Consider the following 21,169-nt stretch of genomic DNA (forward strand, 5'->3'; position numbering starts at 1 on the left):
TTAGAGGATCAGGTACTCAAGCACATACAGAGTTTGGAAAGGCACTAGAGGGTGCTGTGCTGAAAGAGAAGAAACTGGCTTTGTACCTGCAGGAAAACACTTCCCAGCCTCCCCACGGTGAAGAACCACTACCTCCTGCTTTTCTTTTTCTTTCCTCCATGATCTTTTAGGCCTTTTCACTCCCGTAACAGCTTCGTGCCTGTTTCCTTAAGGAGAGGATCACCAGACAGATGCTGGCGTCTTCGAATCTTACACATCCTGACGTAAGGAATATAGAAACAAGGAGTGCAAAATATAGAAACAGGAGGCCAAAAGTGCCTTTTCATGGCTGTGGTAGAACAAAAATACTACTCTTCATTTCAGATAATTAGTCTCAGGAATTAAAATACTGCATTTACTTTTCTTGTTTCTTTACAGGGAAGATGTGTTATCCTCATCCAGTACATTTGACACATGCATGTCTAACTATACTTTTTTTTCAGCGAGGAATATAATGTTCTTGGGAATCCTTCTGTGTATCTTCAGGCTTTAAAAGCTTTGATGAATGTGTACTCACAGCTCAGGTAGGATCCAATCACGTGCAATCCTGTCTTAAAGATAACCACCACACATATTCAACTCAGAAGAATCTTGAAGTGCCTTAGGTGTGATTTTACAGTGTCCTAGTGTTTTGTAGTGCTCTACACATTTAAAAACAAAGTTCTTCACCTATAAGGTCAGCATTCCACTTCACCACAAAGCTTTGACTGTCTCCAGATGAAGACCCAGAAAACAAGCAACAGAAACAAGATATCTGAAAAAACACAGTATGCACGTTTCCAGCCCCGCAGGGGGCTAAGCAATTAAAAAACAAAAACAAACAAACAACAAACAAACAAACAAACTAAAAAACACATAAGGGAATCAACCTGGCTGCCCTGTGCAATAGCAGCTCCTAGAGCTGCCACGGGGGCCTGTGGCATGGCACAGCCTGGGCACCCCCATCCTGAAATCCACCCTTGCATCTGGTCCCCAGGTGACAGTAACAAGCTGAAAAATGTGAAACATAACATAACCATTCTTCTGTGTGTTCTACATCGATGTTGATACTCTTCTCCATAACATGAACAAATAGCTTCTTGGAAAGGAACCTAATTTGTGATTTTTTTTTTTCTTGTTCCCCCCCCCCCCCTTCAAATACTTGGGATAACTAGTTATCAAATATAGGGTAGGTAGGGATTATAGTTTTGAACTATAAGAGGGGAGATTTAGGCTAGATGCTAGGAGGAAATTTCTTCACTCACAGGGTGGTGAGGCCCTGGCACAGGTTGCCCAGAGAAGCAAGCTGTGGATGCCCCATCCCCGGAGGTGCTCAAGGCCAGGGTAGAACCAGACGGTCTTTAACCCAAACCATTCTATGATTATCTACGTAGGGATTGTGGCACCAAGTTGTCAAAGGAATCTTGTTTAGTGATAAGTAACAACAATAATATGGTATGTAGGTCTAGATTCTTGGCTAACATAGCGCAATTATGGAAAACTAGGAAAAATAATTGAAAAGCAGAAAATTAAGGATGTATGAAATCTTAGACTTTTTTTTTTTTCCTACATTTTTTTCCCTAGTAACACCAAAACGCTTCAGGCCGAATAATTTAATACGTGATCTGCAAACGCCTTTGCTGATGCATCCCCAGTCTGGCATTACCTTTTGCGTCTGTCTTTAGGTGCATGCTCCTTCCACAGATGCCAAGGCATAACACGGGGAAGCAGCAGAGACCACAGAGGAGGATTTAAATTCTCTTCGACTGGCATTGTCCTGCTCTCATTCTTTTTGTTTTACAGCTGTACCACATCAGAAATGCTGGTTTCCTACTGATGCCCTAGTGATAATAGGGCAACCATGAAGGTTAAAGGAAATTGAAAACAAGCATAAAAAAGCAGCGTCAAGAGATGGAAAATAGAGGCAGATTTTTTTATGATCAATGCATACACAAACTTGCAATAAGTAATTTCCTTTTTATATTAAAAAAAACTCCTCTTCCCTATTTGCATTTTTCATGTTTGTACCAAGTACATTAAAAATTACCACCACAGTTCACCAGCTCACAGACGGAAGCTCAGCACCTGCCACCAGTGTTTTCTCACCACGCAATCATCGATTTGCTTCTGGCTATAGTCTCTGTGGCTGCTGCGAAAACCCACTTGTAGGAAAGGCAATACCATTTTCTTACTATTCAGGCTTTTTTTTTTGGCACAGTTGGCTACTCTTCCATAATTTTTATTTTCCTGTTTCCTCCAGGAGAAATACTTGAGGAGGAAATGAAGAAGAGAAGATTTGGGCATTCTACCACCGTTAGTGAGCTTTCAACCCAGTACAATAATAGGAAATGGAAATAAGGCAGCAAATAAAAATCACAGAATCTAGACGTCTGATTTCCCCAAATGGCATGTAAACCTACAGCTTCGCCTGCATGAATGAAGCCATACTGATTTATGCCAGCTCTTCACAGCTTCTACATTTTCTTGATGACTCTGCCACTGTTAAATGAGCAGAGAGGAATCAATAACACCGGCAAAAGCTAAACAAAAGAAGGCAAGACAGAAAAAGTGGAGCTGTAGTGAACATAGCATAACATTCTGTTGTTTTTGTTTTTTGTTTTTTTTTTCTTCCTGCTAGATAGCAAAACCCATGTTTAGTAACTTTTAAAAAATTGATGTAATAGCATTTTTCCCCAAAAACTTTTGCTTGCCCAGTTGAGATTACAGGTATTACACCAGAAACCTTTGTCAGAATTTGTTATTCAAAGCGTAGCAATTGTTGTAGATAGGCACCTGGCTTAGAGAAAACAAGTGCCAACATCAGTACAGCAGCACACACAAACTGTAATTTGCATGTCTAGACTTTATTATTACAGTATTTCAGTTGCAACCTACCCTAGACATACAGGTCAACATAATTTTACACTTCATTATGTCTGCTGCTTTTTTTTCCCAAGGAAAATCAGCATTTAAAAAGAACTGCAGCATTTCAGCACTGGCACGTCCTGTCACTTCCAGAGCTTTTTAGCAATCTGTAGAGCAAATCCATTTTTTCCTTCTCCCACCAGTCATTGTACATTCATAGCAGGTTTTACGCTTTTTTTCCAATTCATAAAACACAGACTTACAAGATGCATTTTTAATGTTTTTGAGAAAGATTAATTATTCAAGAGGGAGGCTCTGATCCTGTAGAGATAAACCAGTTACAAAAAGGAACAGTGGAAAAGCAATGCAAAAATTCATCTGGTTTGGTGCATGACCTGGCCCTTGACCTTCTTGCTCTAGATTTCCCATAATATATTTAATCACCCTATTACATTATTTCCCCTCCAGGTCCATGAGGAGAGGCTAGAGCAGGTCAGGAAGGTAGTCCTTACTACGTGCTTCATCCACAGCTTTGAAAATTGCTGACGTTTCTGATACAGCCAGCTCGACACAGGGGAACCTTTTGAAATCACCACATACCGTCCACCTATCTACACTTCCCATCACTGTGACCTTCAAAGTCACAATTGTTTGCGTAAAACTTGTCCCTACTGGTCCAGTCTTCTGAAGACCGTGGCGGATTACCCAGGGCGGCTCACAGACAGCTTCACGGCATGCACAGGCTGTTTTTCCTCTTTGGAGCAGGGTTCCCTCCCCTCAGATAAGACTTCTGCATCATGAAGGACGAAGCATCTTTACACCAGAACCTTTGCAATCACAAGGCCAGTTCAGCTGGGTGGCTGAATAATATAATTGTGCTACTACAGCAGGCCAGGAGAATAAGGGAATGAAAAAAATTAATATGGTGTTTACTAATTCATGTGCAATAGCAAAAAAAAAAAACAACATTTTGGTCCCCTGATGGAAATGCACCTTCTGCTAGGACCTGTTGCAATGTCTGAATGCTTAGAAAGACGTGTAAGATGCAGTCCGGAGAAAACACCATGCCAGTCATTTTCAAACGGGTCCTTCCATAAATTACTTTATTTCTCATTAAATGAGCACAGAGTCATAACCATATTAATAACAGATATGTTTATTATTACATATCCATCAGTGCGGCTTTCAATACCACTTGAAACATGCATATCGTCCTAAGGACGATTCAGTTTTCCAGTGCTTCTTATTTAATACACAACTGCAAAGCCATTATAAATTACTGAGGAGGTATTTGGTTAAGAAATAAAATAAAATAAAACCATACTGCCCATACCATGAATGTATTCCTGCTACAAAGCAAGAAAGTCTGACAGCATTTACTGAAATTCCTGAATTACCTGGAGCTTGTGTTATATGCTTTTTTTTTTCTTTTTGCATTGCCTACACATTTCTTGCCTTACAAACCAGAACCAGTCCCTTTGTAAGAGGAATTCTCGTTCAAAGACTGTATTTAATTTAGAAAATTCATCTAGCGTCTACAATACTTAAACCAATTAAAGTTCAGTAAAAGCCACTGATATACAATAGTTTTGCTTTTTTTTTCCTTTTTTTGAGGTTTCCTTTGTTTACTTTTACATTTCTACATTTACTGACATGGCAATAATACAATTATCTCAAATTAAGGCACTAAAAGGACAACGTAAAACTCAGTAAAAGTGTTCTAAGAATAATTTACATTTCAAACAGTGCATATATGTTTGTTAACTTAATGTATGTTATCACTTAAAAATTGTAAGGCAATACATTACACAGTTATAGAAATGATGTACCCCAAAATATGCTTCCAAACTCGGTTCTCCTTACTGTTAGTTCCTAATGCCTCTAATAGTAAAAGAATTCAGTATGGCTTGGCAAAAATGCATAGATTAAAGGCAATTACTTGTTTTCCCCCCCCCCGCCCCCTTTACAAACCTGCTGAATCGGTATTTTGTAAAGCATAATGCAAAATATTTAACACTTCGATCCATTCCATAGTGGGTGATTAGCATTAAGGCTGTTAAGAACTCTGCAGTGAAGGCACTGAAGTTCAAGTGATAAGGCTTCATTTTTAAGCTAGTTCTGCAGTCTTCAAGAGCACAACTTTGAGTCTTGAAAGCAATTGCAGTCCTTCTCATTGAGAAACCTTCCTCCTCTACTCCGTTTCATATGCTCATCTTGACATAAATATTCCCCTCACAGGGTAAACAGTCTTCTTCTTTCACTGATACGCAGAAAGTTGGCTGTATTTCATCATGATTGACAGGCTTGCTTTTTTTTTTTTAATCCAAAAAGGCAGCACCTTTTTTTTTTTTTTTGTACACCTAGCTAAGCTTTATTTGCTTTAACTTGCATTACATAGTAATAATTAATCTAATCTACCTTTAGGCAAACCCGCAATTAAACACCCTCAGCGTGCTTTTGTGCCAAAGCAAGGAGGAGACAGTAATAGCAATCTTAACCCTGAAGCCTGTGATAGTTATGTTGAAAAGAACAACAGCCTGTCTGCACTGCTCGGTGTGGTTAAAAAAGCCCTGTTTTTCAGACCGCATCCCAGGAGATTCCATTAAGCACTGTACATGTGGTTAGCTGGAACAAAGAAGAAAACAGACAATTAATACTAAATGCAAAAATTAGTTTCATAATATTGGGGCATTATGTTAAGAGCCTCACCATAGAAAATACCTCAGTTAAATTATTTTTCAATTGACATCTGTAACACTAAACACATCTTCCACAACGCGTTCTTAATTTCTGACAACATTACATTTACACAGAGATCAGGCAGACGATAACGTTAATCATTTACCAGTAAAACTGCAGTAAGAGTAAACAATCATGAGTGTATTTATGGCAAGCGTAAGGTGACCCTCTTTCAATTGCAGGACAAGAAAAGGCTTTTGTCGGGCTAAGAGCGCACACATGCAGTTGCCAGAGCTCATCTGATACACAGGAGTTTTGTTTTAAACATGCATTAACTTGATCGGGTGCCCAAGTCCAAATACATTAAAACAAAGCACCTCAACTGTGCTGATACAAAGAGCATAAATTAGCATGCTATAAACTAGGAAGCAATTGCTAGCAAGTTCATTACGAAGGTCTAATTCATATTTATTAGTGGTAAGGCATTAAAATGAGGAGGAAGACTTAAAATGAACTCATATTTGAGGTTCGTTTTAATGGGTCTGATACAAGTCCCATAAAGTCAATAGAGCACTGCCTATCAACTGCAAAGAAAGCCAGATCAGATCTAGATGAAACATAATAAAAAATGTATTAAAGAGTGTGTTAAAGTCTGTATCCGTTCAATAAGATACAGAATGCCTGCTCACAAGGTAGGACTTCATGAGACTGGACTGTGCTATTCTGTCTGACAAGACAACAATTTCCAGATACTTGGTAACAGCTAAGATAAAAGTGCATCCCATAAAAAACACCACTGCTTCTCTTACTCCTTTCCTCTTACTCCTTAAGTACAGAGGTCAGGATGAGAACTGCAGGGTGCAGCGACTTGAGTTCCGGGAGGCCAATCTAACAACTCCCTGATACCTGAAAGGAAAAGGGTTCCTCCTCCACTTATCTTCCCAGTCCCAGCGGAGCAGCCTCCTACCTACCTTTCCTCAGCTTCGGCAGTCACCACACTTCTCAGTGTGCTGATCCCACCCACCAAATAAATGTAGCGTTCTTTTTGACAGGCAGGAAACTGAGTTGTGGACCTTTATGAAAGGGACCAAAACGCTCAGCTCACGTACCTACCCAGGAGCAAGCGACAGAAGAGCAGGGAAGGAAGACAAAACGAGAATCCTCCCCTCAGAGTGGAAATCAGCAGTCAGATCAGCTCAGCTACTGTCCAATCACCAGTGAAGTGCTCAGTGTAAAAGATTTGCTGTAAATTTATTTAATAATCTAAACATCTGGTACATTAGAAGTGACTTCTCCTGCTGGAAGGCTGATGCCCCTTCCCTTCCTGGGCATACAGAACAGAACAGCTTGAAAGAAGTTCCTACCCAATCTTTTTTTTTCCTGATACTTTTAAGCTTGGTGTAACTCCAAATCCTTCCATCATTCACTCACATCGCCTGCAAGTGCCACGCAAGCCCCGTTACGCTGCAGTTAGCCCAGCGTCAGCTGTCTCCCCTCTACACAGCGGGGCTGGAGCGTGCACAAAGCGTGCACAAAGCTGCCCAGTAGCTCCTCGAGCGTCGGTGCCGTGTGCGGGCTCCCCACCTGCCTCCTGCATGCAGCACAACGGGCTGGCAGCACGCACATACCTAGCGCTCTCGCTGGTCAAGAGCTGTGCCTCTCTAAATTGTTTATGCTCAACATGCTTCTTCCTCCACACTCGGTGCCTACAATATGCAGCAGTAAAACAGTTTGCCGTAAATTAATTATGTGTTCTAAGAAACTACGTCAATATTAAACATTGTTAAGAAACAAGATTTCTAAGGTCAAATACTAACTATGTCACCAAGTTCACTAATGGATACAGGCCAACTCTAGGAAGAGCTGGGAGAGAGAGAAGGGATGTAAGGGTTTCTTTCTTGTCGTGCTTCCTCCTGATGTTTTTTCTCGATTGAAAACATTCCTGGATTAATTCTCTGCCAGAAATAGATACGTTTACTGAGGTAATCTGTGAAGCTCATAGAAGATAAAGCAGGAGCGTGCAGCTCTCCTCCTTTTAGTGCTAGTGAGCTATTAGGATTGTTGTATCTCTTGTGTCTTAGCCAATGATCTTTAAAATACTGTTTTCTCATTCAAATGAAAGATCCTGTTCACTACCTCCACGTTTCTATGATTCTGTACCATCCTAACAAGACAAGTGTCCACAGGATTAATTACAGGAATTGTGTAACTGATCTCCCCAAACAGACCCATTCTTTTAAGAGCTACTGTAAAGTTTCACATACACAACTGTTCACCCTGTAAGGAATTAGCTGTAAATTTGGGTCGTGCTGAAGACCACCATGAACAGCATCTCCATTAAGACAGAATGAAAAAGAACTAATGAATTGATTTAAAAAATCAATCACTACTTTTGCTGTTCCTTACTTATCAACTCCCTGTATGACTGTAGTTGGTAATAGGGCAGGTGACAAGAATCCCAGTCTTGCAGCATCACGTTAGCTGCTGGTGGATGGCAAAGGTGACCCTCCGCACCTTACACTTGGGTAACTATCAATTTAAACTATGAAATGTATGCTGTGTTGGGCTTGTATCCTGTCTGTTTTTAAAGACAGACCTTTTAAGGTCTGCTTTTAGTAACCTGTTTCTAGAATCCTCTGATTATTTTTCTATCACATGATATATAAAAATCACTTGGTATTTTTTTTTCCCAGTCACAGACCAAGAGTATTTCAACAGTTCTATTGTAAATAAAGATGTTAAATAACAACTATTAATGATGCATATTTTAAATCAGCAGATGCAACTTAGAGACAAATTTTTTAAAAGATATGGCTAATCTTGGTGGGGAGAGAGGTAACATTTTTTAATAAATCCCTGAAAGTTGAGGACTGAAGGAAAATTAAGTTTGGAAACACTGAAGTATTATGAAGCTTATGGAAGTTGGGAGAAGTGGACATTCTGTAGACAAGAAGATTTAACAAGATTTCACATCTAACTGTCCACCTATTCAGTTATTTGGGGGGAAAGGAACATGCGTACTGTCAGAAAGCAAGTTAAAAATCAGTACGATGTCCTCGCATTAAAAAAGAAATATATTTTAAATCTGGCCCTGGTTAATGCACAGGGTCACAAATAGCTCTACCAAACAACTGATGAGATAAGAGAAGACAGAGAATGAGTGAGCAAGGAGAAGGGATAGAATCATCATTTAACCTGCCTGACACTAACAGAAATAGCATAAACAGCCCGAGAATCCAGAAGTTTCTTGGTGGCTTCTGACACAAACCCATCAATGGGTTGATGAGAAGCTCAGCATGAGTCAGCAATGTACATTTGCAGCCCAGAAAGCCAACCATATCCCAGGCTGCATCAAAAGCAGCATGGCCAGCAGGTCGAGGGGGGGGATTCTCCCTCTCTGCTCTGCTCTTATGAGACCGCACCTGGAGCGCTGCTTTCAGCTCTGGGGCCCCCAGCATAAAGACATGGACCTGTTGCAGTGAGCTCAGAGGAGGGCCACGAGGATGATCAGAGGGCTGGAGCACCTCTCCTATGAGGACAGGCTGAGAGAGCTGGGGTTGTTCAGCCTGGAGACAAGAAGGCTCTGGGAAGGCCTTCTGGGAAAGCTCTTATAGTGGCCTTCCAGTACTTAAACGGGGCCTCCAGGAAAGCTGGGGAGGGACTCTTTGTCAGGGAGTGTAGTGATAGGACACGGGGGAATGGCTTTAAGCTAAAAGAAGGGAGATTTAGATTAGACATTAAAAAGAAATTCTTCACTCATTGGGAAGTGAGATACAGCAACAGGTTGCCCAGAGAAGCTGTGACTGTCCCATCCCTGGAGGTGCTCAAGGCCAAGCTGGATGGGGCTTTGAGCAACCTGGTCTGGTGGGAGGTGTCCCTGTTCATATTTTCCATATGTGAACTGGTAAATATACAAATGGCAGGAAAATTCTGTCTATTCCCCCTTTCAGGATTTAAGCAGAGATTTAGACCACCAATTCAACAGCATTAACAATAGAGTTATTTCACAGTTTCCTGTTAAATAAGACTTAAAGAGCTTTTTGTTTTGTTTGTTTGTTTGTTTTTGAAGTTAAAAAGATCCATAGCTTTTGGAGTTTATTTCTCACCTAGTTTTTCCAGAAGTATTTTTAACAGCTTTTCGGAATGACTGATTTGCTGAGGATCTTGTAGACATAGTTCTAGGAGACGCTCGAACGAAAGTAGATGGCGGGTTCTTGGGGATCTTCTTTACTAAATGAGTCACCCACTTCTTCTGTTCATCTTGACAGGATGCCAGTAGCAACATGTCTCTTGCTGAAGTTACATCGTAACTCACTGTACATAAAAGGTAGAAGATGAATCAGGGAAAATTTGGATTTTTTTATCAGAACAACAAATTATGACGTACCAGTTGCACCACTGGAAAAAAGAACAGCATCTCTATACGTACTTGTATCTGAACATTTTATTTTTAGAAGGCAATAAACAGCAGGAGAAATTATAAATACTGTTGTGTTTTTTTTTTCAATAGTTGTCTCTCTTCATTAAAATTCTTGATTCTAACTCAAGAAATGAGACATTTTACACTCATTTCAGTCTTATGCTGGAAAAGTTGAGTGGGTACCTCATGACTGACTTCCAGAGTACATACTCCAAGTGCTTCATTTCACAGGAGCACAGAAAAGAAACCTTCACTCCAATCCACGAAGTGGCTGACGAACCTTCAAAGGTCTTAGCATGGACTGGTGATGTGGCTACTGTATTGTCACTAACTGGGACTATGCACAAGGACAGAAAGAATGGTCTGGGAACCAAGCAGTTGACCAGTACCTGGGCAAAAACCCCCAGGGACCCTTGTGCTCTCCAGGTCCTCAGCAGAGCCACAACAGTTACACCACAAAAGGCCTCCCTACGCAGGCTTTCCACAGCTGCCTGTCCATAACCAGCATTAACGGTATTAGTGTAACAGTATCTTTCATATCTAAAACATAAAACTAAAGAGTACAACACTTAAAGTGCTTTTATTTTCATCCCTTAGGTCAGGAGCTCTGGCTAAAAATGCAGAGAAGATGGAATGCTACAAAAAGCATGAGTGTACCTTTGCATGGTGCAATTAATTCCTCCTTTCTATCCAAGTGGTCCCTGTGGCACTTCACATGGCATCTTCGACATTCCAGGGCAGCAGGGGGTTTAAAGACGTGCCAAAGAGGTTTGGCACAGGCCTCACAGTTGGCTGGGAAGTGGTATATCGTTGGAATAAATTCATGGCCTTTGTGATTTAGAAAATTTGTCTTCTCTGCCGGCTGTACTGGTTCTACCTCCAAATCCTTCCTGCATTCTCCCTCATTAGCATACAGAATCTAAAAAAAAAAAGGGAATACCAGCATGTTACTGCTGAAGCACCACATATTTTGTATGTTTTTCTAAAGACAACTCTGAACTTTTTGAAGGGAATTAGAAATGACAATTCCCTTCTTTTTTACCTGGAATATTTTAGGAATTTCTTCAGTTTCTGCTCTATATACATCTCCTTGAGTTACAGGTCGGACGTGGAACAGCTTACTAGATTAAAAGAAACATAAATCAGAAAAGGCTAAAAGGTTACTGTCAAATTACTTTGAAGTTCTTATAAATCCTGTTTATGCAAACAAAATTATATACTCCAAGGCTGTAGTATGGTTTCAGGAATTCACTAAAATCATACAGATCTTGTCTATCCAGGTAAAACCAAAAGTTTGGAAAGAGGATGATCTTAAAATGGATTAAAGATCCACCCTGGCAAATTTACCTGTGAAAAAAGCTTTCAAAATCTTCCTTAGAACAGTGGGTCTGATTATTGCTAGAAAAGCATATTTACAGCCCTAGAAGTAACCATATCAAGCACAGCAATATTCTTTTTCACTAAATCATGTGATTAACTGAGAATCAATCAATGCAAGAAGATCACAAAAGGCAATCTGGGGCACTAGGTGCTGAAAATGCTGTTAAAATTGGAACAAACATCATCCTGCACTGGGGTAAAGGCTACAAGTCCATCCAGCCCAATGCTCTCTTTTCAACAGTAGCCATAACAGATGTTTATGAAAAGAGAGTAAGAAAAAGCTCGAAGAGAAAATAATGCTTTTCCTACTTATAAGCAATTGGCAGCTTAAGTGCTTCCTGAGTTTGTGATTACTTCCAGACCACTACATTTGTTATGTTAGTCACTGGCAGACCTATTCATAAATTTTGAAGCCTTTTTCCACTTACTACTCTATGACATCCCATAACGCTGGTCAGCTGTTCAAACATCACCATAATGTAACAGCAATGGGCTTCAGTCGTATTTGACACATTTTTCCTTTATGTATCACCAATGCAGAGGGAACACAACTTATTTTTTCACTTGAAATACATAGAAACCATCTGGAAAATTTAAAAATGCTTTGGGCTTGGTTAATACTGAGCCCTTCTCAGATTGCCAGAAAAAGGTGTGAGGCAAAGGGATGAGGATCTAAAAACAGAGTTTATACCTCGTTTTTGTGTGCCTCACAGCTATCATGACCTGAAAATTCGAAGTTATTTATGGACTGTTGAATCCAAGTGCCTAGGTTTGTTATCAGTGATCTCAGACACCGCTCTTTTGCCTATCTTTATGCAAAGTCAACGATAACTTCACTTACTCTATGTCTAGTACCATGGATGGGTTAGACTGGTCCTTGTCCTTTTCATCGTTATAGAACAGTATCTTTTTACTGCTCACCACGACATACTGGGGAAAGAAAGAATAAAACAAGTTAAAACTGCATTTAAAAAAAAAAAAAACAAAAAAAAAACAACATTTAAAAGCACATAAAAGCCTGAGTAAAGTAAGGTTTTTAAACTAATATCAGCAAATACTTGTATCATTATCCAGCCAGCTATACTACTGACAGCTGTGCAACATTACAGCCACAGTGATTGTGTAGTGTCACTGGAGAACTCTAAAATGCCCACAACAACTCTGTAAGTCTATCTGTATACAAAACTCAAACTTCAGTTGCTACAGGGATGTTACTATGAAAGTTACTCCATCCCTGAGCAGCTCCTGGAATGCAGAGTCTGTCACTTACTGATAAGCTGAAAACACCTCCCTTAGTCTAGAGACCTGCAGGACTCACCGGTACTTTGCACCAAACAAGTGGGAGCCTTTCCTACAATTTCTCTTTAATGGACCAGTGTAATAAAAAGCAAAAGCAAAGCAGCAGTAAGAGCAAACAAGTCACACTCTGGTATATCTTTCAGATGCAGGAATAAACTGAGACAGCAGAGTAAATGTTTGCAGATGAAGAAAAAAAGAAATGGACATTCTTTTGCTGCATGCCACTTTAAAGGTCAAACCACAAAAGTACTTTCCAGAATTGTAAAGATGCTAAGAAACAGAAATATTAAGTAATGTGATTAGTTTATTTTTTTCCTTAGTATTTTAAAGCTCTTGCTAAGAACCTACATATTAACATAACTATCCCATGCTACTGAAAAAATAGAGTACTTGAGAGTGCATGGGATTCTGAGGAATATGGAAGAGCTATTGGGAAGGCACCGAGAGTTTTAGAGCAGGAGTGGGTTTCAGGCTCCAATTCCAAGAAAATACCCAAATGTTGAGTATGCCTGCAGCATCTGCCCTCCTGTCCCCAAAAGAGCAAAGATATAGTCCTCAACCTAAAGCATGCAGACACCTTTCCAGTGCTGCTCATAATCACACAACTATAAATGTTTCACAGAATGCTTTGGGTTGGAAGGGATCTTAAAGACTACCTAGTTCCAACCCCCTGTCATGGGCAGGGACACCTCCCACCAGACCAGGTTGCTCAAAGCCCCATCCAGCCTGGCCTTGAACACCTCCAGGGATGGGACATCCACAGCTTCTCTGGGCAGCCTATGCCAGGGCTTCACTGCCCTCTGAGTGAAGAATTTCTTCCCAATGTCTAATCAAAATCTCCCCTCTTTTAATTTTAAGCCATTACCCATTGTGCTATCGCTATACCCCCTGACAGTGTCCCCTCTCCAGCTTTCTGGTAGGCCCCCTTTAGGTACCGGAAGGAAAAACATGTTCATATGACGTGAGAAACAAAGCAAGCTGTTCAGACAGAAGAAGAGTTTTGTAACCCACAAGCAAGTTTAAAGATTAAACATCTTTAACCTAAGCACTTCCCAGTGAATTCAGACCTTTAGCACTTGCTGCTTGATGCTCTTCAGTAGGACCTACCAGTCCAATGCCTTTGCTACAACTGTCCATAAGCATAAGCTCATTGACAGCTGTGGCAGTTCCCTCCCTGCAGTTTCAAGTGTTTTAGAAACAAGGTTTTAAATAAGTCTGACCTCACAATCCAAGTACACAAGTTACCTCAATAAGTTTACAGAAAAGTGCTTTTAGAACGTGTTGCTCAAGCTGCATGCTACAGCTGTACACAAACTACTGAACTGCATCTAAACCCACAAAAGGCGTTGCAGGGTTGTTTTTTCTTTGCCCCCCCGACAAAAAGGGCTTTCACCTCCTCAGTCAGGATTCTTTAATACAAAGTCCGATCAACTTGAATAAGTACCAAGTAGTAGTGGTGTGAGTCTGTGATTTTCTCCACTGAAGAAAGAGAGTCTGAGCATGTATTCCTTTGATCTGATTCAACAGAGAGCTGATGCCTTCTCTGCCTTTGAAGTACACACCTCTGCCTTTCACAGATAAGAGTAAGGCCTTAAAATGACTACTACTAACAAATGCAAATTCTGACTGCAATTGAACTCAGTTTTCACTCTGCATACAAGTGTTGGTGAAAGAACAATTCAACCTCACAGAAAAGTTAACTAATAAGGCATGCAACAGCTTCAACATCCTGTTATGACCATGCAAAAAAGTATTTTTATCATCTCAACTTGGGATGAAGTTCCAAATAAAAATATGGCTAACCCATTTTAATGATAGCTTGACCTCTAAGCTCAAGTCTTTCTCCTCAAATGAATCTTTTCCACACCCAAAACTTTCTAACTTGAGCCAAATGACTGAGGGCATGGGACAGAAATCAGAGCCACTGACATCTGAGTCAGAAATGTGGCAATTCAATTTCTAACAACTCAGACATCAACCCAATTATTCTGCTAATACGGTTCGCAGTTACAGCTGCTGCTAATACAGTTACAGCTTTCTCTTTAACTTAACCTGGACGTGGCTATATTTGAGGTTCCACACCTCCCACTAACCCCCAAACTGAAAGCTAATTAGAGCAGGAGCACATGAAGAGGTTAAGTACAAGCCAACTTGTTTCAGATGCAGCATAGTTCAGCCAACAGCACACACACCCAAGTTAATGTGGTCCCTCACTACTGGGTCTGTGGTTTGAATCTCAGCTAGCTTAAGGATCTTGTCAGCATGATTCATTTTATGACAGAGGCATCTATTTGTAGCTCAAATTCCTTCCAAGTGCAGGAATTATTATTTAAAATAGCAAAGTATGAAATATCTTGAAGGATCTAAGCATGCCTGAAGAAGCTCAGATAGCCTTTCGGTGGAGAAGCTGCATTTATCACAAGTTTACAAAATTTAATCATCACAGAGTGAATAAATATTCTCCATTTCTAGAAGACAAGTACATAAAGCTGCCAGATGTATTCTGATGGAAAAAGGATGCAATATTTTAGATAATCTAGAGCAGAATAAAGCTACATGATTTGTGGCAGAGGCACTGCCAAAAGTCTGACAGCAAGCTGGATAAATCAATCGTGAAACAACAGAAGTCAAACAGCCTTAGCTATCAAACAATTTTTGATACATGTTGCACATCCATTACATCAATCCTGGAATAAATTTACAAATAGGTGTATTTCCTGAGGCACCTGAAGAACATTCTAACACTATTGTCATTTGACTCAAATATAGCACCAAGAAAATCCTTGATCTCATCCTTTAAATTCCATCCAGTTCTGCTAATACAGAGGCATTGAAAGACACAGCAACTAGAAGCCAACTGAAAAGCACTTAAAGTATCTGTTAACAAACCTAAGGTTCCAAACTGCAGTAATCAAGCAGTTTTAGTATGGTACTTGATTGCACTGACTCTCATCTGAGGGTCTGGGGGAAATACTTTAAGTGGTTGTTAGTTGAAATAATGTAGAGCTTAACCCTCACTCTTCACAAAATATTACTGGTAGTAGTCTGACAGACACACCACCTTCTACAGAGGAAAAAAGATAATACTACTTTCTTTAGAGTGGGAATTCCATCAGAGAGGCCCAGTTTCTGAGATTAAGCCAGTCTCTTCAAGAAACTAACCACTTTAAAATAAGGGAAAAGGAAATGTCATTGAAAATTATCCATGACAATTTATAACGAGAATGAAGACCAAGGCAAAGTAGAATCCAAACAAGAATCATGGTTCTAAGATGCTCATTGTAAAGCATTTCCTCAACCACCTGTTAAAAATCTGTACAACATTATTATCACACTGAACTTGTTTTTCTTTTTTCCTTAATAATGTCTAGGCACTAAATAACTCCAATAATTTTGTTTAAGAAAGATGAGTTGTAAAGCAAATTCCATCATTACTCTATGCCTAAAAAGCTTTTCAAAGGAGTTAGGGAAGAAAAAATCAATTTGTACCTGTTTCTTCCAGCCATACCGCTTTATATTTCCTTTGTTTGGTATTGAAAGCCAACCTTCAAGTCTTGATTCTAGTTCAAAAGAAAAAAAAATAAATAAAATTATATATTTAATGATAATAAAAAACAACACAAAGCAAACTACTACTAGAAAGGAAAATGTACTACATGCAGTAATAGGCAATTACCTATTTAGCAAAGCAGAATAAAAAGCACAGCTGAATAAAATGAAGATAAGCATTTATTTCATGCTCCGTCACAAGCTAACACTATTATATAGTTACTGTAGAATAAAGTGAAACTGTTTTCCTTGATGCCAACATCTGAACATAAATGGTTTGCAAAGGGTCAGGCACAGGGAGACTGCTTTGAAAATGTGTTACAGCTTAAATAGAGGACTATTAAGTGCTTTTCAATGTAAATATCATTTACACTCATAAGGGCTACATGAAAATATTCAGCAGGAAGATGCAGCAAATAAACCAGAACCACATTTTCCAAGGGAAACAAAAAAGGAGAGCGCACAAGAGCAAGCAAAGCTACACAGGTGTTCCATTACTCACAGAAGATAAGCATAGGAGATAAATAAATAAGGAATGCAGGAAGAATCAACTGGATATAAAGAATAAGAAACAGGCATTTTATTCACATTTTCAGTGGACAGTTTTCCAAAGATTAATGTAATAACTTGTTTTGCTATCACAAAACCACTAATTTAACAATTATACAAAGAAGGGTCACAAGAAAAATTAAGTCTGCCTAATGTGAATCGTGGTCTTAAAACTTCCTCCAGCTGATACTGTCAGTTTATTTTTACTTTTTGATAGATATTATTAAAATTAAGTAGTCAGATAACAGAATCAAGAAGCCATGCTGACTATCTTGACTCCACTAATCAAAACTGACAGAGGTCTCAGAGTTTTGTAAATGGAAGAATGAAGTAATGAAAACGAATTTTTTCATTCCAGAACTACAAATTAACCTCTATTTTTAAAAAATCATGTAATATTCTAATGATTATAAAAGTGTAATTCTGTAAAATAAAGCATCAGTACAGAAAAATAGCTGATAATTATAAAAGAACGCATACATTAGTTAACTTGAACAGCAGCACTAAAAACTTAAAGACATCACATTAAAATTTGCTGAAACATTCTCCACAAATATTTGTGTAAGAATGAGCTACTGGTTCCCTTTATAATCCCATGATAATTCCGTGAGGTTCATCTCAGTAAGCCCAGTAATGCAGATATTGTCTATACGCTTTGTTTTGTAAAATTACAAGAAGACTGACAGTCCAGCCTTTTACAAGACATTAAAATTAGGCTTGGGAAAATAAATAAAAATAAAAATAAAAATAAAAATAAAAATAAAAATAAAAATAAATAAAAAATAAAAAAATAAAAAATAAAAAATAAAAAATAAACCTTTCCAACATCAGCCATACAGCACACAATATTTGAAAGTAGAATATACTTTAAAAAATAGAATCACCTCTTAACATTTCTCCACATACTACAGAAAATCCTCAAAATACTTGGGGGGGGGCGGGGGCACTGAACTACCAAAATTACAGCTGGGAGAAAAGCGTGTCAACAGAACTCCTTCCAACATGAAACCTGCCTGGAAAAAAAGAGAAATGTACTTCTTCCCTGCCTCTCAAATTTGTGTAAGAATTGCAGGGGGTTGGGAGGCTGCCTCTCCTCCTCCCAGCTCTTGATACTTGGGGGCTTTGGAGAAGGAAACATATTTCCTTCATGTTCGCAGGCATCACAGCTAGTTCTTACCTTATTTTGAATATTTGTTCCTTATGATCAATTTTACATCAAGAGAAGATTCTTTCATTTTTAGACATTTTAGAAATATCCCAAAGCTCTAGTCCTCTGTTGCAAAACGAAGTGATTTGTTTTGAAGAACATACTACAGACTACTGAGATTCAAAAGGAACACTACACATCTGGGGAAAGAGTGGCACAGGGCAATTTGAAGAGAGATCTACTAACAACACATTTTTAAGATGCACCAGGTACTATGATGCCTATACAGACAGCACGAGGAGGAGTATTTATCTGAGTTCACTTTATTTCAGTATGTTTTGGAAGAAATTTCAAAGGAAGTGGAAAGTGGATGAGCTGTTAAAAGTGAATTGGTTGACATTCCTTTCTGTTCACTACAAGTCTATTTTAGTGATCAAATACTATTTGAATGAGGAATAATTTCTGAGCTGTGAATAATGTCTTGCAGTTGAAAATATTTTCTGAATGTACTCCTTTTCAGCAAAGCCAACATTTGTCTGGAACTAGATGTACTCTTGAAAGGGCAGATGAGCCCTTTCGTTCCAGCCATGCCACAAAGGTTTGTCTTGAGTACTATTTGCAGTGCATTTTGATTTCCCTTGACCAAGTTAGCAAACAACTGCAAATGCTCATCTGGATGTTTCACAAATATCTGATCCAGAAGAAGAATATTTATGAGAGTTCTGATTAAGTAGTTAGGAAAATGTGGGCTACCTAGACTATAAAAAAAGAATCTTCCAGCTTTGTCTTTAAAAGTAGGCTGAAACCTATTGCCTGACAACTTCCCCGTATTTTGGAAAGAATACCAGAACCTAAATGTAGTATTCCCAACCCAGAAAAAACAAGATAGGCCTGAAAAATATGTTATGGCTAGCTGGATTCAAACAGTATATGAAGAAAAAAATATCTGTGAAAGGTACAGTTATTATAATTATCTGCCAGAATATATTAGAACAGGGATTTGCGTTCTAAATATCTTCATGGCTGTTATTCATATTGCCATCACTGTAATTCAGTACATTAAACAGGAGTTCTAACAGTATGCCTTCAATAAAATTACAAAAGACAACCATTACTGTATTGATTTATGAGACTACTTGTTGTTTTGGAGCTGAGGTGCCCTTATAATCAATACACTATGTTCTCTGTTTTCAGGAATCCCTGCTCCTCAGGCTCTTCCCATAATGATAGAAAAAAACAGGGATTACTACCTCACTAACTTCTTCCAGTCCACATTCCAAAAAATCATTCACCTAGATGGTCCACATTCATTATTCTATCCTGCCCACGTAAGACATTACTTAATAACATACACTGTAAACTACTCTGTCTTCCATTTAAAACTGCAGGGCAACTCAATTGTTTAAATTACCTTGCAAATCAGATTAAAAGAACTAATTCACAACAGGTTACGTGCTGTACAAGGATCAGAAAAAAAACCCTTGAAGATCATGATTAAGTTTTGTCTTCACAAAGAACAATTCTGCTAGCAAGTCTTAATACTTAAATGATTGTAAAATCTAGCCAGAAGGAAGAGGCTTTCTAAAGGCATCATAAAAAATGTCGTATTTCAGCTGTTTCAGCAAGAACTCTAATGTGAGATATCAACTGAGACAATAGCTACTGTCCGAATTGATGATAAAAAGTGAGAATTATGGGAATTGCTTAGAAGTGAATGTAAGAAAGACTTTCCTCTGTCTTTCTCATCAGGAGAAGAAAAATCCTAAAACCAGCCTGGATCACCTGAATAACCTGATCCTAATCTTGGGATTAAGTAAATTGTCCTGGAGGTACCATAACTTGAGGGCAGGGGTATTTAGTTCCATGACACACAGACCACCTCCAAGTGAGATGTAGCTGTGAAGAATACATTTTAGTATTACCTTGAGCTTATTCTAAGAATTTATCCAAGGTCTTCTGACACCAAAATTTCACAAGATGCTCTTCCTGTAAATTATGAATTCTCTTCCTGTAGCCTCTCTGGTGACTAGCACCATAAGCTCCCTGAATAGAAAAGAGATCCAATAGCCTGATCCCTCCACCTCTGGCATGCAAGATAGTGGAAAATGCCTACGAATCACGGGCTTCTTTGGAATGCTGCCAACATTACTATTGCACCATTTCATACCAAGCTTTTTTTTTCCCCCTCAATTAAACCAGAAACTGCCCATCATCAGAATTGAAACCATGGAGTCGTTCTATGTTTACATTATTTTGTGTTTTCATTTTTTCCCTGGTGATTTTTTTTTTCTTTTTTTTACTAAGAAAACAGGAAACTGAATAAATCATACTGTATTTATTTAGTAATTCTACTGTTTGCATTAAATATTCTAAGGAATGTCTTTCCCTTAAAAGCAGATGCATCAGCTAGAGAATCTTGTTGACTACCCATCAGATCCACGTCTTAAACACGAAGCTATTTGTGCTCTGAAGAAACGTCTGTGTATGAGTTCCTCACCAAAAACTGACCAAATACTTCAGAAAACATCTGAGAACAAGAATGGAAATGCTACAGAAGTGATGGGAAACTAGCACACAGTTGAAGACAAACAAAGTTCACGCTACTAAATTGTAACAGATGAACTTCTGTGGCATGCCACCTTCTGTTTTGAAGAATAATTATTTGGCTTGCAGAAAAATAACTACGTGCTAGATAATTTGGATGGACAGAAAGGTAACCTGGAAGGAATAGAGACATTGTCTAAGTTAGATTGCAAGTTAGGAAAGCTAAACTACTGATAGAATTCAATCTGGCCAAAGTCATCAAGGACAAGAAGGGCTTCTACAGGTTCCGCAGTGACCAAAGGAAGACTAGGGAAAATGCAGGCCCTGAAGGAAACAGGAGACTTGTCTACCTTGAACAGTGAGAAGCCTGAGGTAGTGAGTACCTTCTTTGCCTCAGTCTTTACCAGCAAGACCGGCCTTCAGAAATCCCAGGTCCCAAAGACCAGACTGAAAGGCTGAAGCAGAGAAGATGTATCCAGCTCTTCTTTGGTGGAAGACGATCAGGTCAGGGAATGCCTGAGCAAACTGGACATGCACAGGTCCATGGACCCAGACATAGTCCTGAGCAACCTGCTTGAGCAGTTGGTTTGGACCATATGACCTCCAGAGGTTCCTTCTGACCATTCTATGATTCTGTCAACATCCTTTTTCTATGGCATGGGATACTTAGACCTTGAAGACTGGCTTTCTCTTCCTGCTTATAATGCTAGTGCACTCCT

At 39.1% G+C, this 21,169-nt stretch overlaps 1 protein-coding gene across 1 annotated transcript in view; it reads right to left on the reverse strand.

The window, feature by feature from the left end:
• Positions 1-3,969: 3,969 nt before the first annotated feature.
• The window catches only part of ROCK1 (Rho associated coiled-coil containing protein kinase 1), an 85,483-nt gene continuing 68,283 nt past the window's right edge, over positions 3,970-21,169 (reverse strand). The window contains exons 28-33 of the mRNA XM_084507433.1: positions 16,151-16,221; positions 12,204-12,292; positions 11,025-11,103; positions 10,640-10,901; positions 9,669-9,876; positions 3,970-5,508 (exon numbers count right to left, since the gene is read on the reverse strand). Coding sequence (XP_084363559.1) covers positions 5,505-5,508; positions 9,669-9,876; positions 10,640-10,901; positions 11,025-11,103; positions 12,204-12,292; positions 16,151-16,221 — 713 coding nt within the window. The 3' untranslated portion in view covers positions 3,970-5,504. The remainder of the gene's footprint in view (positions 5,509-9,668; positions 9,877-10,639; positions 10,902-11,024; positions 11,104-12,203; positions 12,293-16,150; positions 16,222-21,169) is intronic.

The sequence above is a fragment of the Aythya ferina genome (assembly GCF_964211825.1).
Source record: "Aythya ferina genome assembly, chromosome: 2".
NCBI lineage: Eukaryota > Metazoa > Chordata > Aves > Anseriformes > Anatidae > Aythya > Aythya ferina.